This window comes from Maylandia zebra, linkage group LG7 (assembly GCF_041146795.1).
Source record: "Maylandia zebra isolate NMK-2024a linkage group LG7, Mzebra_GT3a, whole genome shotgun sequence".
NCBI lineage: Eukaryota > Metazoa > Chordata > Actinopteri > Cichliformes > Cichlidae > Maylandia > Maylandia zebra.
The window spans coordinates 18,209,987-18,226,601 of NC_135173.1; the positions used below are offsets into that span (position 1 = coordinate 18,209,987).

A 16,615-nucleotide genomic window follows, 5' to 3' on the forward strand; every position below is an offset into this window, starting at 1 on the left:
CTCTGATGGGCCTGCCTTTTACCTCACTATGTAAATATACTTAATATAAATTAGGTAATTTTGCCTTTATTTCCTGACTTTCAATTATCTTTAAAAAAACAAACAAACAAACAAACTTATTTCAGCTTGTATTTTTCTTTAAACTGTTCCAAGAAATAGATGTGTGATTCAGCTGCAGGTGTGGACTGACCGAGCATTTGGACGCGGAGTCCTTTTTTACACGCTGCTGGATCTGAGTGTCATGAGGACACTTTGTCAAACACAAGCACACACACCAGTAAACCAGCAGGGGGATACAGTCTCATGCAGAAAAGATTCATAAAACACTGTGTGCAGTTCATGAGGGAAGGCATGAAATGCAGCAAAGTGCAAACGCATTCTTTCATCGCCTTTAAAAAGCCACCAGTGCACGTGCTGTCCTGGAGGCAGCAGTCCAAGCAGAGGTTCCCTGGACCTCCCTCTCTCCAGCCACTTCCTACATATCTTCTGGGGGAATATTGGGAGGTACCTAAACCAGCTGAGATGCATAATCTCTCCAGCTTGTCTTGGGTCTTCACCCAGTACCACGTGCATGAAACACCTTACCTATGAGGCTTTCTGTAGGCATCTTAGTGAGGCCCCTGAACTCAACTCCATGACCTACTACTCTATTGTCATGGAGGTGTCTGTGTGACTGAGTGATCTTGTCCTGGACAATTTGCTGCTTGTAGCGTCTCTTAAGGCAAATTGGTCCTGGGTGAGGGGCCTGACTAAGACCTTGACTTATAGACCAATGGTGCAGGTTACCTTACCCTGGGTAGGGTTACTGGGGCCATCCTGGAGCCTGGTCTGGAAGAGGCCCGCTGTCAAACAAATTAAAGCTAGCTTCTGAGAGCAATGAACACCATTTTTACTTCAGAGATTGTAATTGTCTCCATGAGTTTACAGTGATGACAACAGAAGCTACCATATCTGATTTCTTATTTAATATCACAACAAATGTTCAATAAATGAAAAGCTATGGCGTTCAAAAAAGAAAAACAAAACATGCATAAAACACTTATTGGTCTCAAAGGATTCACAGACAGAAGAAAAAAAAATAATCTAGCAACAACCAAGTTTATTTTATGATACACTGCCTACATTATCATAAATAAACAGATTCAGAATCCTTACCCACATAACCCCTGCCGTTTCTGTCCGTTGTGGGAGAGCTGCCTGATGATCAAATCACTTGAGTTAACTCAGCAAGGTTCAGATTAAGATACAGTATTACTTGCATGTATTGCTTTACAATATGCTATAAAAAGTTGAACACGCCACTTTAGAAAAATATCAAAATAGAAACAATCCCCGCCACCGAGAAATCTTCCAACATCCCCTCGAGTAAATGCATCCTTGCTTGTTACTCCAAGCGGATAAACGACCCCATTCGGAGAAACCTGGAGCGTCTTTACAATTTTGCCCAGGCGGAACTTGTGACAAAAATAAAATGAGGGTAACTGTTTGGAGAAAAAAAAAAGAGGAGAGGAAAAATTAAAAATAAAAAAATAAAAGGATTTACTTTCCTCCTCTTGGAAACACCTGCAGCCTGTGAGGTGGGCTATGTGGGTGCACGCTAAACAGCCAGCCCTGCATAAAGGACCGAAGGATCAGAAATCTTATAAAAACAGGACAAAAGAAAAAGCACAACAGAGCACTACAACTCAACGCGTAGAAACTCACATGAACTGGACTGGCAGGGATGGACGAAACCAGTAACCTGTGATCGCTGAATTCTTTATTTTCCTTATAATTTTCTGTTTGCAAGTCTTAAACGAAAATGTCGATGCAAGAGGCAGAAAGCAGAGTAAACTTTATAACCTCAACCTGCCAAGTGTAAAAATCGCTACAATACACAAAGCTGAGAATTAAAATTTAAGCCATGATCACAAATCCCGTTATGAGAGATCTTAGCAGTGATCAGCTATTTAAAAAAAGATTTAAAAAAAAAAAAAAAAAAAAAAAAAAAAGAGCTTCTAATTCATGCTTGAACGTGGGCCGATTTTCCTCATGCAGTGATGTGACCTGATTACACCACGCCTCCTCCCAACACAAACCACATGAAAAACGTTTGAGCTGAATCAACCTGAGCACCATAGAAATAAATCAAATATTCTACTTAACACTATAGCTGGAGAGAAAATGTTGAAATTGATACCAATGACGCACTGATTGTGAAAATTTGGCCTGACAGCGATGCTTACAGTGACAGTACGGCCTAAAGCTAATGCTGGCTTTTATTTATCTTGTTTTTATATTCCTCTTTTGTGGCAGGGAAACACATAAATCATCATCATATTAACTAAATATCATTTTATCAAACCATCTGTGAACATTTAGCACAAAACAGATGACACACAACAAATAACCCCCTCCCCCAATGCCAATGAAATGTCATCATATTTGCCAATAAGCTGATCAGTTAACAAGGCCAGTAACAACCAACACCATTCGATACATGAGTGCGTCCCTATTTGATAAAGAAACACGGGTGTAGACATTCTGGTGTTAGTATAAGCGCTGCTCTGTGCTTGGGGATAAAAAGAAAAAAGAAAATTATATATATGTAGATGTACGGGAGGGCACTAAGTGCTAATAGTGTCCAGGCACTTCACCGTCAGAAAACACCTGGCACACGGCGTCGGAAAAAAAAAAAAAAAACTACAGTATGACCTTTAAAAACTACAACCATGCACGGATAAAAATGGCCTCTCCGTTCTGCACTCATTTCTACATATGAGGGTTATAATACACACAAAGACACAAACAATTCACAGATTAAAATCAACATTAAAATTAGTCTCTTCTGACTGCCACAAACAGTGTTATCCAGAAGCTACTGTTTGAATATACCTCCCTCTTGTGGCAGGAGGAAAGTCAGAGTCCAGAGAGGACAATTTTTAATCGTTCCAATTAAATCTGTCCACACATGGAGGAAAAGAGGTGAGCAAGGTTTACTGCTTGAGTTGTGGTGTGCTGTGGTGGGCGGCAGGGAGGTGCTGTGGATATGGCGAGGGGCTGCTGATGGTCTTTACTTGGGGATGCCCTCTGTGACACCGCTGCCGCTGATGCCCAGGTAGGTGGCGACTTTGTCCACGGCGCTTTGGACCGGGACGACGACGCTGTCAGAGAGGCCTTTGAGGGTATTGATCTGATCGGCGTCCAGGTTCTGGTAGACAAAGAACAGAGAAGCGCACACCACCACAAGGAGCAGGAGCTTGAGCAGCAGGGGCAGGAAGCTTCGTCGAACCGGTGCTGCGTTTGGGGAGACCGTGAAGCTCGGCCGGGACAGAGACTCAGAATACAAGTTGTATTCGGTGTGGACATCGGTCTTCACGCGGGACTCATCCAGCCAGTACTCACTTGGTTTTAAAGGCCGACCAGCTGCCCCTCTGATTGGACGCCTGCAGGTCGCACTGATAAAAAAAAAAAAAAACCCCAAAAAACCCAAAACAAAAGCAGGAAAAATTTGATTAGACTGAAATTAAATAAATACATCTGTGCACTCAACAGTTTTCCCCACAGCTCGCGCTCACATATTACGATCTTTTCTGAGCAGATCAAAAGGATCTAGACCCAAATTTAAAGATTTTAAATATTTAACCTTGCCATTTAAAGAACTTCTTTTCTTTGCACAAAATAAAGCAACATTATCTTTTTGTGCTGTAATGTGAATTAATCTAGTTCCAAAAAAACAAAAAACCCCCCCAAAAACTCTAGAGCAGGGGCATCTCAAACTCGCGGCCCACGTCACCCCTACTTGCATAATGCAATTTGGCCCTTGAAGTTATTTTTTGTTAGGGAGGATTTGTTTTTGTTTTTTTATTGAGTGCAATGTTAAAATAAGTTCTTTAAAAAGCAAAAAACAAATATTCAATATGAAGGCCATATGAGCAGAGAGTACAAACATGTTGAGGGATTGGCTGTGTTAGTTCAGTGAGAGAGTATTTGTAAAGAAAACATTTTTTCACTAGCAATCAAAAACTAATGTGTACAGTTATGTCTGCATTTTACTTTTGCTAAATACGAACAAAACTGTAGCTGAAGCGCTGCCACGTATCTGGCCAGAAGGAGAATACCAATTTGTTTATTTAGTAGTTCAATAAAAGGCTGCTCTAGAGCATGAGGTGAATACTTCAAGTGTGAGCTGGGTTTTGAGAGGAACTGATTGAAGTTTTCTTCAATGGGAATTTTTATGAGTCTTTGTGACCAATATTGTCAGCACACAAAACAAAAATTCAGTATTTTCTTCAGTTGATTTTTTGTGTGTTCAGAAAAAAAACTTGTATAAGTTTTGGTATTTTATTAAAAGTGCTCCAAGTAGATGGAAAGAACTGCAAGTGATTTACAGCATTTCCCAGCCATTTTTAATGTCTTTGTTAGAGATGGACCGATCCGATATTACGTATCGGTCCGATACTGACCTAAATTACTGGATCGATATCGGAGAGAAATATCAGTAAATATCAAAAAGCACTTGCAACATGGCATAACTCGGCTCATAACCGTAGCACGTCGGAGCAGTATGCGTCACGTGATGGAGCGGCTGTGGGTGCGGGACCTGTCTGCGGTCAGGCTGAGCATTTGGAGCCTCGCTACCAAACCGGCATTTCATCTCTGAGAAAGTGATCCCAGAGAGAAGTAAAGCAAGTGTGTAAGTTCATCTCTGAATGTTTGTAAAGCATTCCAGCGTTAAGCTTAACAACAGATATATGGAGCGACTGCCTCTCTCCCTCCCTCTCCTGCTGCTACTTCAATCATGAAACTGATTAATGATCAGCTGATCGGCTTTTCTGTCGCGACTGTCTCTCTTGTTTGTTTATCACCCACTTCGCGCCAGAAAGAGGAAACCAGCGGCTGAACAACAGCAGCACGTTTACGCTTGATAAGCTGTTGTTAGAATTTATTTAATATTACTTTCTACACCAGGATCCATTTCTGCGCAGCTAACGGCTGGTAACTGTGCAGGGGCGGATCTAGCAAAGTTTAGCCAGGGGGGCCGATAGGGCAATAACAGGGAAAAGGGTGCACAAAGACATACTTTTCTTTCTTATTCTCATTTAAAATGTCTAGCTGTTACGATCCAATGTTGTCAGTGTTTTGTGTTGGGCGTGACTGTTATGTGTTTCCTGTTTTACTTTGAAGGTCTGTCTTATCTCAGTGTGTTCGGTTTACGCTTCCTTGTCTCGTCAGTTCTGATTTGCCCCAGCTGTGTTTCCCTCCTGTTGTTCATTCCCTGATTGCTCCCTCTATGTATTTAAGCCCTGTGTTTCAGTTTGTCATGGGTCGTGATCATTGTGATGTTGGTATTGTAGTTTTGTAAATAGCTGTAAATAGATTTGTAAAGTAGCAATTGAGTATTTTTTCCACCTTGTATATATTGTTCACTGTAGCAGCCTAGTAGGCGTGAGAAGCCATTTTTGTTGATTAAGTTTTCTCCTGTTTTTCATGTAGCGAGTTAGGTAAGGGAATTGTCTTTTGTTTGGTTTTCAGTTTGGGTAAGAAAGCATAGGGACCATTAGGGAGTTTTGTTTGTTATTTTTGGCACTGCTCACTGCTGAAGCAAATAAATGGCTGCTTAGCATTTTAAAAGAGATTGTCGTTTGTGTTCTTGCTTGGGTGGAGTGTGAGTGGGCCAATGTTTTGTTGCGTTCAAGACAGGCCTAGACCTAGAACGTAACATAAAGAACAGCGAAGACAGACGAAGGCTGAAGCGGTCATTCTTGTTTGGGTGGTGTGTGAGTGGGCCAACTTCTTGTTGCGTTCAATACTTGCCTAGACTAAGAACGTAACACTTTTAATAAATAATTATCTGAATCTTACACCCAAAGGTTTAATCTGATGTAAAATGTATAGAAGTCCATTACTGTATATAGTACCTATTAAGTCTAATATACCCTAGTAAGCTATAGTACTTTTTCCCTTTGGGAAGGTACCAGCTGTGCAGTCTGCAGTTCTGTTGAAGAAAGATGTTGAATCTATTTAAATATTGTAGAAAAATAATTGATTTCTGTGGATTTTTTTTTTTTTTTTTTCCCACACTGCATCAAATTAAAGTTGATTATGTCGATTAAGCATCATGAGGTGGAGGGTGGGGGGGGTGGGGGGGGGGGGGGGGTTCCCTATTTTTTATTTTTTTTTGCTGGGAGTTTACAACCCTATTAGTTAAGTAGGTAAGTACTCCTTAAAATACCAGAATAGGAAAATGGAGTAGGTTTAAGTTTATTAGATTGATCATTATTGCTGAACTATGAAATATTTTGGGTGCAGTGTATTTCTTGCATACAGGTATAACAATAGCTTTAGTGGGTTTTTAAAACTTGAGTTTGAACTTATACAAAATGCAGCAAGATATTAAAAAAAAACAGTTTTATTGATTAAAAACACACTATATCGGATTCATATCGGTATCGGCCGATATCCAAATTTATGATATCGGTATTGGACATAAAAAAGTGGTATCGTGCCATCTCTAGTCTTTGTATGCTATGTTTAGCTTTTTTATGTAGTTTGGGTAAAGTGTCAAAGCCAAGCAGATTTTTAGTTTGAGCTAACAAATGTTGATCAGTTTTACTTACACACCTTGCAGATTACTGGCTTTGTGTTAGCATTACGTAGTAAACAGTAGGGCTGCTCGATTATGGCAAAAATGATAATCACGATTATTTTCACCGAAATTGAGATCACGATTATTTGACGATATTTATTTAACCCTTTAAGACCTACCATAGAACCAAGTCCGCCAGAGCTTATATTATTTTTTTTGTATATGCTGTAGTGCCATTTGTGGGAGCATTTCAAGTTGCTATACATCAATACAACTGTTATAGCCCATATTTTAATAATATGTATGCATTAAGTCCATAGTAACTACATTAATTGCAAACAAGTGCAATAAACTACAAAAAAATTGAAAATCGTTTTTGTTTTGTTTACATATATTTCTACTTGGAGAAATTTAAGAGGTTTATCCCTCAAAACTTTAAATACAAAAAAGTTGCAAAAAATAGTTTACAACAACAGGAAATTTATTTTGAGTGTCTTCATAGTTTTATTTTGGAGATACAGCAATTTTTATATACTGCAGGAAAAACAAAAAAAACAATCCTATGATGCAAATTTGCAAAGAAAACAGCACGTGCATCAAAATAAACTATTTCCAGCTGTGCAATTCGAGTTCTAAGCATCCCAGCAACTATTCAGAAAAGTATAGAGTCAAACATGACTTATAAAAACACTAGTATAAGTATAGTATAGTATAGTTTTTTACTTAAGGCCTACAAGTAAAAAACTACATTTTCCGCAAAAATGACATCACTTCCGGTTTCGGGCAGGAAATGCGATAGTTCGAGTTGACGTCTTTTTCAAAGTGGGAAGTGTTAGGAACAGCTGATGGATCGGCAAAGCGTGTTTCTGGAATATTATGTTTTTGTTCCTGCAAGCGCTTTTTATGCAATTTTTGCAAAGCTTTATGTGGAAGGAAACCGTGACCGAGGACAAGCTGATGGCATAAGATGTAAGTACAACTCCTCCGGTTTCATATGCAAAACAAATTATTGCGCTAGCTTAGCGGTTCAGGTTCTACAGGGATTTAAAAATAGTTACGCAAAACGGAGTGTGCTGCTCTGACCGGCTTTAAAGGGTTAACAATAACAATGTATTGAATAATGACTTTAAAAAATAATATAAAATAGTGTGCAAATACTGATAACAGTGCAAATGTTTGCAATATAAGAAATAAATGAAAAATGTAAACATCTATGTTTAGTCAACTTTGCAGTGTTGCTCTGTGGTGCAGCTACTACATCGTAGCAAAGTTTACACACTGTCTACTTGATCCACGTCTAACTCCGCCAACCCATAATGTTTCCACACCACTGAAGTTTTTTTTTTAACCTCTTTTCAACCAACGGCAGTCACTCTCCTCTCCAAATAACTTCTGCTTAGCTTTCCGAGCTTCCCTCGGGTCCTCTTAATTGTTGTGACGCGTGTTCGAAATGGAGAGCGGTGCGCTTGACTTACCACACGGAGCAGCGCGAGAGTAAAGCATGAGGGAGGGTCTAATAATCGGCTCAGTCATTTTTAATGATCGTTGAAAGCCCAGATCGTAATCGTGATTAAAATTCGATTAATTGAGCAGCCCTAGTAAACAGACATAGTCACAGCCTTCTGTGTATTCCAAATTATAACAACTAGAGCTGGGCGATATGAGATTTTTTCATATCACGATATGTTTTTTTCATTTCAGGCGATAATGATATATATCACGATATAAGCCAAATAACTATATTTGTAAGATTTAAATGTGCCATTGCTCACAAGTAAAATGTGAAATAATCAGCAGCTTGTTTTTATTTAAATATTTATTTCCCATAATAAGTTCAACAGGGTAGATGTACTTAAGGAACATGAGACTTTTTCAGATAAATAAAGGCAAATATTGCAAACTACACAAAAGGCAGCCGCTAAAGCGTTTAAGTTTCAAAATAGAACAAACGAAACAGACTAAATTGTCAATTCCACTTAGAAACAAAATATTAATTCTAAAAATAAATCTTAGTTTGTTTTACAGAAGAACAGACAAAACTGACTAACTTTTGTCAATATCAAATAAACTGAGAACTAAAAGGAAATTCTCAATCTCTCCTTGTTGTATAGCTGAGCTTTTCAAACAGTTTTAACAGTTACTTTAGTCTGACAAAAGCCGAATGACGAATTAGCGCTTCCAGTCAGAGACTGAGGCTACGTCCACACGTACACGGGTATTTTTGAAAACGGAGATTTTCGGTTTTCGTTTTAAAAAATAATCCCGTCCACACATAAAGGCAGAAATGAAGGAAAACGCTGCTATGAACATGCCAAAGCAGCAGGTGGCGCTAGATTCCTAACCGTGCAGAAATGTTGGCCAATCAGAAGTCTAGAAGCCTCAGTGGGAAAAAGTAAACAAAGCTGCGGCATAGAAGCAGAACCGAGTTGTATGTGTGGACGGACAGTAACTGTGTGTATATGTAATCATTTAAACACTGCAGAGAGTAGAATTAACAGTAACAGTATTGTAGAAATTCATTTCACCGAAACAATAACGTGGCGCGCAGTGTGACGCATGCACCAGTTTATTGTATTTCCAGACTTGCTTTCGGCACAATTTACAGTGCACGCTACTCTGTTTTTTGTCAGACTTGAAATAGCCGAAATACCTTCAAACTACGGAACTTCTATGGCTCTTCCGTTCGACAATCTCTCCGGCATTGGAACCATCATCTGTTTTCTCTTCGGTCACGCTCGGTTGATTTTTCTAGTCGGCACACTCATTTCCTCCATTACCCGCTGGCTGCTTCCCAAACAAACACACGTGCGGCTTGGCACTTGTGCTGTACGTAACAAGTCACGCGACGTGACGCTGCGGCTGTGATTGGTTCAGCTCTGCGCTACTGAATTTGGATCGGCTGACCTTTTTTTTTTTTTTTTTTTTTTTAAAGAGGACAAGAGCGGCGAGGTCTATCGCGATAGCTTAATTTCTCTATCGAGTACAAGTTATATCGCGATACATATCGTTATCGTTCTATCGCCCAGCTCTAATAACAACCCATGTTTAGTTTTTTTTTTGGCTACCAAGAACAATTACACTTGCTGGAGTCTGCACTGTAGCACTGTCAAAAGCCCTCCGACTCTCTAACACATCACAGTAGTCGTGTTCTTTAATATTTCCAAATATCCGGTTCGCATGTTCCATACAACTGTCTCAAAACAAATAAAGACAAATAACATAAAACATGATTATCAGGTGTTACCTGATGCCGGTTGGTGTGCTTATTTCATTGGCAAGGATATCTTCAACCACACTCTCAGTGGCCTTTTTAGGGGTCTCTTCAGGAATTTCCTCCACCACCTGTCAGTGTAACATAAAACATGTTCACGCAAACTGAAACTATGCTGTAATTATAGTGGGGAGCGATGAAGGGAGATGAGCAGGTTAGTGAGGTATGCAGAGCTTGAAGTCAACATCTTTAGTGTTATGATTTCAGTGTTATTCTAGTGGCACTCTTTTTACCTAACTAGATGCTGATACTAAATAAAACTAACCACAACTCCTGGCCTGAAGCTGGTGAAGTTTTAGTTTAAAATTGACTTTAACCTCCTAGGACCTGGTGTCCACATATGTGGACATCACATTTTGGATTATTTAGACCAAAATACTCAATTTTGCTCTACAAGGGCCTGATATCCACTTACGAGGACATTATACTGATACTGTTCTACTAAACAATTGAAACAAATATCCTCATGTGGCTCTTATTTTTCTTAAAAACAAAAATAAGGTTAAAAAAAAAAATCTGGTAATTCTTTCTTTTTACATTTATCAGGCCCCAATATGCCCAAATATTTTATAGTGTCACATTTTTACTGAATATTTCCTTTTGCTGAGGAAATGTGTTACACATTCACCCTTTTGAGCTGAACATTGGGAATACCACCACATCGCACCCTGCAGTTAAACTGAAGCTGTGCAAACTCTGCGTGCTGCAGAGTGACGAGAACGTGCATGCATTCAGTTGGTGATGCAGAAAAACATCATCAACTGAATCCAGAGTGGGTCAAGTGACACATGAACTTATCTTTATGCTTGGTCTGTTTTACTCTGTGGGAATTGTTGTGAATAAGATGGGTTAGAAAAATATTAGTCTATTTGTTGGCTTTTTAGTAATCTATAATATTAAATAACTAAATCCACTTAAGACACTTTGCACTCTGAGACTGCCAATTATTATTACTGATGCAGAGCTGGTAGAGTGAGCCTCACCTTTGTCTGCCGTTTGCTGCTGGTTCTGACAGTGACAGGAGCTTTTCCTCTGCTCCTCACAGACTTCTCTACCACAGGAACTGGCTCTGGTTCAGGGGCAGGGACCTCCTCTGTGTGAAGATTGAAATGAGGGAACATCAATATCATGATGTGTATTTGTAATACCCATGGGATATTACAAATATGTATAATGTGTAATACTCATGGGCCTATTGCAACCAATTTGAAAACTTTTTCCTCGATGAAACCCCCAACCAACCAACACCCCCCCCAAGGGCTCACCGTCTTCTTTGTCGCTGTACTGGTCGGAGTTTGTGTTGCCGTTCTGATTACTGTCTGCCTTGGGGAGAGTTGTGACAGTAGGAGCTTTGGGTTCAGCTGGAGGCTGGTCCAAAAGCTTCTGCAGCCTCTTCTCATACACCTTACGGGTAGAGGCTGAAAGGACACAGAGGGATTAAAGGGGAAATAATTCATGCCTTTCATTAAACGTTTGCATAGTATTTGCCTTAGTTTTCTTTTCAGATTTACCGGTATCTTTGTATCATTTCATTTTCATTGTATGATTATGCAATGTTCTGCATAGTACAGATTTTTATAATTTTTTTGGACAATGGATTTGATTCTTATCATAAAACGTTTTGTGTTAGGTGTGCCTTGATGCATTGGTTAATCTGCCTGCATATTGTTTTTTTTCTATCATCTGGTTAAAATGCTCGCTGATTCACCGTACTGACTGGCTGTGGAGGCTCATCTGCACGTCTCCCTCTCCTCAAGCTTTTTTTCCTCAGTTGCTTTTTGCATTTTTCTTATTTATTATAAGTGGAGTGGGAGTTACCAGCAGTAACTAACAGTAGAAACAAACTTACTAAAAATGACTGTTTTCAGTTTTAGATTTGTTTAGTTCACTAATTTAGCCCAACTCTAATCTGTTTCTTTTCCCTGACCTCTCATCACCTTTGTATTTAATCATTGCAAGTAATTATGTTCATCTCACATAACTAATATATTAGGCTCCTTGTAGTCGTGGATTTAGCAACAATCCACGGCACAGTGTAACAAATGCACTGCCATTTTTATTTTTATAACTGGAAAACCCTTGACTAACTGTTTTGCTGTTACAAAAAATGGGTTTAAAAATATAATTTACCTTTAAAACAAACATATTCTCTTATGACAGCATAGGTCTTGACATTTATTGTTGGACTAGACTTGTTTTGACTACGGTGTTGTACATTTGTATAGTCTTGGGTTGGGTTGGAATTAGATCAAATCTTACACTAAAAAAAAAAAAAAAAAAAAAAAGAAGCCAGATTTTCCTGTTTCGACTGTGATTAGTATAAAAATATCACGCTATTCGTATCATTGTTTGATTCAGTTTTTAAAGGATTTATTGCGATTGCTTTTTTTCTTTTTTAAAATTTTCCTTTTTAAAAATATTTTTAATTTTTCTGTTTGTATCTGTGCTCTTGCCATCTTGATAAATTACATTTGTTTTATTTTGCATGTGTAGGACATGAATGAATGAATCCAGGGAACTCACCAACAATGGGTCCTACGTCCACACCATGCTTTGCCAGCTGCTGTTTTAAGTCTTCATCAGTCAGATCTGTCACCTCCACTTCCTCCGCGCGAGGCTTGTCTGTCTTTCTGGTAGCTTTCTGTAAAAAAGGTGAAAAAAAAGAAAAGAAGAAACATTAGTGTTGCAATTTTCGAAACATAAACCAGTCCAATCAGACGCGTGGAGACTGCCATCAAACCACAGGTGGGAAAAAATAAAAATAAAACCTAATTTTTAGCAATTAGAAACTTACCCTTCCGGAGCGACTTTTGTTTGACACCACCGGGGCAGGTAACTCTTCATCGCTGGAGAAGGTGTCTGCAGGTGGGGTCTTCTTGTTGTTCAGTACGGTCAGGTTCTTCAGATACAGCTGCACATACACTTCTTTTTTATGCTCTCCGCTCGGAAGGGGCACATTGTTTGCCGTAAGCTCGTTTTTCAGCTTGTCTTTCGTGAGAACTGACGGATCTTCGAGGAATTCTGCCATTCTAACTTTATTTTTATTGTTAAAAAATCTCTGAGCGATTTCCTTCGTGACTAACGGAAGCTAGTTCGCCGAGCCGCTACAAACAACACCGGGAACGTGACGGAATAGCGCTGTTGTCAAACAGAAGTGGCGCCTACCCGCTGCCAATTAAGCTAGCAGGACAGAAGCGGTTTATTAAGATAAACGCCCAATTCTTCTCGTTAGCCTATCGGTTCAACTATTTACAGATAGCTTTGATTTTTCGAAAACAGATAAGCGCGTTTGCTGTAAATGAAATCAGTGAAAAAAGCTAAATTAACTTAATGTAATTTGACTGAATTAGCTTAGCTTCAAACCGGTCCACTTGCTTCTGTCTGTCCGCGGTCGCAACAGGGCCAAACATCAAACAGCGCCGCTATTGGATGGAAGTCCTCAGTAAACTCTTCTCTGATTGGCTTGCTATGAATGGAACCTTGGCAGGCTGCCGCGACAAAGAAACCGAAGCTTTGTGGGTTTTGGAGAACAGCTTTACATTAAATCCCGTCGACGAAATTCGCATATTAGTTTCATTTTCAGGACTTTATTGATACTGGGATTTTATGAAGCGGCCAGATGCGAGTTTAAAACACTAATTTGATTCGCTGCAACAAGGAAAGAGATAACAATGTTACAATGGCAATAGCTGTTAAAAGCTTTCATACAGCTGCAGTTTCTATCCATCCCGTTTGCCACATGAATTTAGTCTAATCATTAGTAGTAAATAACTTGATTATCTGTAATAATATAGAGCCCCTACAGATTTTCATGCTACACATGGCAATGGGCGTATGTTCCACGATTTAGATGAAATCTGCCTCTGTAACAGAAGAGGGCAGCATAATGCCGCATAGTTTTTGAAAAGAAATCGGTTATCCAAGGCTTAATGCTGTTTATTATGAAGTCAGAAAGCAAGCAAACTTTATTAACGTTATAAATGCACAAATGCTGCTTTGCAGGGATAAGGCAAGCAGGTATAATTACTTGGCAACTTTCACAAGAATAATAAAAAAATATATTTAAAGAAAGAAAAAGAGCACTGAAAAAAAGCCAAGAATATGTTTTAAGACTTTTTTCCATGGATGTTTACCAAGGATCTGCATGATCATCAGATTTTAATCTATAAGCATGAATACTTTTGTAGACAGAAGGACAGCTTAAAAGATGAAAACATGCTTGCTATATTGCATTACAAGTTGCACATCTTTAGTTTTTTTTATAGAGTGCTGGACAAATGGGGTCATCTACTAATTGGAAGGTTGGTGGTTTGATACCTTGCTGCTCCTTTATGTATGCCAGAGTATCCTTCGGTAAGATACTAAATTTTAAGTTGCTCTCTGATGCATCCATCAAACGATGAATGTGTGTGAATGTTAGGTAGAAAAGACATATAAAAAGTGCTTTTATGAATGGGTGAATGAGGCATGTTGTATAAAGCACTGTGAGTGCTCAAGTAAAGTAGAAAAGCATTTACCACTTGCAGAAATGAGACACCGGAAGTTGGGATGGATGTTTATTCGGTGGGATGGTAATTGTGCTAAAGTGACATTTCATTTCGCTGCACTGAATTGCTGAACAAACACGTGATGTTGGTGGTAATTCAAGAGTCTGGGAGAAGACAAATGTTGCCCAAACAATCTGTCAATTATTTTTAATGACCCCTTAACAGAAAATCACTAGGTGCGGATCTACGCACTCCCTCACAGACACGGCAGTGTTCGACTGCCTCCTCTTTGTCTTGGTCTCTGAACACTCTCCTCCTCCTCCTCCCCTCAGTGTGGGGACAGTGGTTTGAGGTGGCACTGTGTGGCTCCCCACCTGTCCTTCAGACCTGCCCCTCTGGGGCTTTTCTGGGATGCTGCTGCAGAAACCAAGCAATTGATCCCCACCTCAGCTCCAAACCACACTAAAATACAGCACTTGAAGTATAGTTCAGCTTTTCCATAGCGGATTTGCCAATGGAGTGTAAGCGTAAAAAATGTTGAGCCCTTGAGAAACACCTCTTAAGCTTTCTTTGTATGTAATTTATACAGAAAATAAGACTTGGGCCAAGAATCACAGAGAGTGCCTCTTTAAGCATAACAGTCATGGCCTCTGAAAAATGATCAAAGACTACTCTTTAATCGTCAACGTTCACATTTTCAGAATGAATTCATTTGAAATGGCCCTGCTCCACCTAATGTCGAGCAGTCAGTTTATTTGATGGCATTTCTTGACAGATGATTGTTAAATAAACTGACAGAACAAATGTAACAACTGGCTGAAGGAAGACAAAAAAACAATTTAGGTGAAAGCAAGAGCCAGCGGGCGGCTACCCCGAGAGAGAGAGTTGAATTGGCAATTGAAATATTAAATGTTGTGTTGTGTTTGGAAAAGACGGCACCTCTCAAATGAACTTAAATGCCAACATCCATGTTCTAAAAGAGGATTTCTGATCATTTAGAAAAATGTTGAACGCAGGCTCCTCGCTTGAGTTTATCTTGGATTTTAAGCATCTCTACATCCAAAATGAGCCAACCACAGAAGTACCTTAGGAAAAGTCAACCTTTACCACCCAGTCAATGTCTGATCCAATTCCACTGACACAACAAAACACATACTTGTGAAATTAATCGGTCTTACAAAGCTTCAGCATACTGTATGACAACAGACCTGTCACTTCCCGGGCGTAGAACTGCTGCATGGTCTAAATTTACGCAACAGGCGTGCATTCATTTTCCCCCCCCGTCTAACAAGATTCACAAATTTTTACATAATGTGAAACATTTTGCAGTATCACGAAAAGCTAAAAACGGTCAGTTTTGCTGCACTAATCTATCACAACAATCTCTAATCCTCCAAGGATGTTATTACTTGCTGCCAAACTAATTAAGATCAAATCCTGGGCAGTTTCCTGTGCAAAAAGGAGGGTAGGATGCGGGCAGCAGTGTATTTCACCAGGGTTTTGTGTGTCCTGGCTTAGGAACAGCCATCTAGTAATGCTCACACAGTATATTTTCATCTGTTGACAATCTAAACTCTACTTAACGGACACACACTTAGTTGTAGACATTTCTGTCAGAAGGAAAAATGAGACTGCCCTTCTGGCCCTTGCTGATGCCCATTTGGCGGCCTGCCTGTTTGTATCAGGCGTACTCCTCCGTGTATTTGCATTCCTATTATGATTTAGGCTTTTTCCCGTTTTATTTGGCTATTGAGAGCAGAGACAAACTTGCTCATGTCCTCGCTGAACTTAAGGCAAACATAACTGTGTGTGAAATTTCAAGTAGTCATTGAAGATTTTCTATTAAGTCCCCACCGAGGCACTCATGTAGCTCATCTGGTGGAAAATTTAGTACAAGCCATCCACTTGCCTAAATAAAGGTTCAGCTCTTATCAGTCGGAGCAGTTGCTTGTGACACTGTACTGCTTTAGAGCTTTAATTCACTTCACAGTTTTGCTCATTGTCAATAAGCACATACAAAGGTTCAAAATGTTATTTTTTTACAAAATTAATTTATGAATGTTTCAGAGAGGTACTAAGAAATCAAACCAAACACCAAAGTCTTCCTTCTTGTTCTCTTTCAGTTTATTGATACAAAATTCTGGTGCACCTGATGCCCCATTTTTATTGAAATCAAATCAATTTTATTTATATAGTGCTTTAAAAAACAACAACTGTTGACCAAAGTACTGTGCAATAGAATAATCAGATAAAATTTAAAAGGAAAGTAAAATAAAAGATAAGAAAATA

At 39.2% G+C, this 16,615-nt stretch overlaps 1 protein-coding gene across 1 annotated transcript; it reads right to left on the reverse strand.

The window, feature by feature from the left end:
• Window positions 1–871: 871 nt before the first annotated feature.
• tmpob (thymopoietin b) lies at window positions 872–13,252 on the reverse strand. Its single transcript, XM_024801838.2, has 6 exons — window positions 12,634–13,252; window positions 12,363–12,480; window positions 11,105–11,257; window positions 10,823–10,932; window positions 9,813–9,910; window positions 872–3,437 (listed from the first exon to the last, which is right to left on the reverse strand). The coding sequence occupies exons 1-6, from the start codon at window positions 12,865–12,867 to the stop codon at window positions 3,053–3,055; spliced, it is 1,098 nt and encodes a 365-aa protein (XP_024657606.1). The 5' UTR covers window positions 12,868–13,252; the 3' UTR covers window positions 872–3,052.
• Window positions 13,253–16,615: the final 3,363 nt, after the last annotated feature.

Coding starts and splice junctions, on each gene's coding strand:
- tmpob (XM_024801838.2), bottom strand. CDS start 12,867: ATGGCAGAATTCCTCGAAGATCCGTCAGTTCTCACGAAAGACAAGCTG. Junction 12,481..12,633: donor ACAAAAGTCGCTCCGGAAGG/GTAAGTTTCTAA, acceptor CCTTTTTTACAG/AAAGCTACCAGAAAGACAGA. Junction 9,911..10,822: donor GCAGCAAACGGCAGACAAAG/GTGAGGCTCACT, acceptor TTACACTGACAG/GTGGTGGAGGAAATTCCTGA.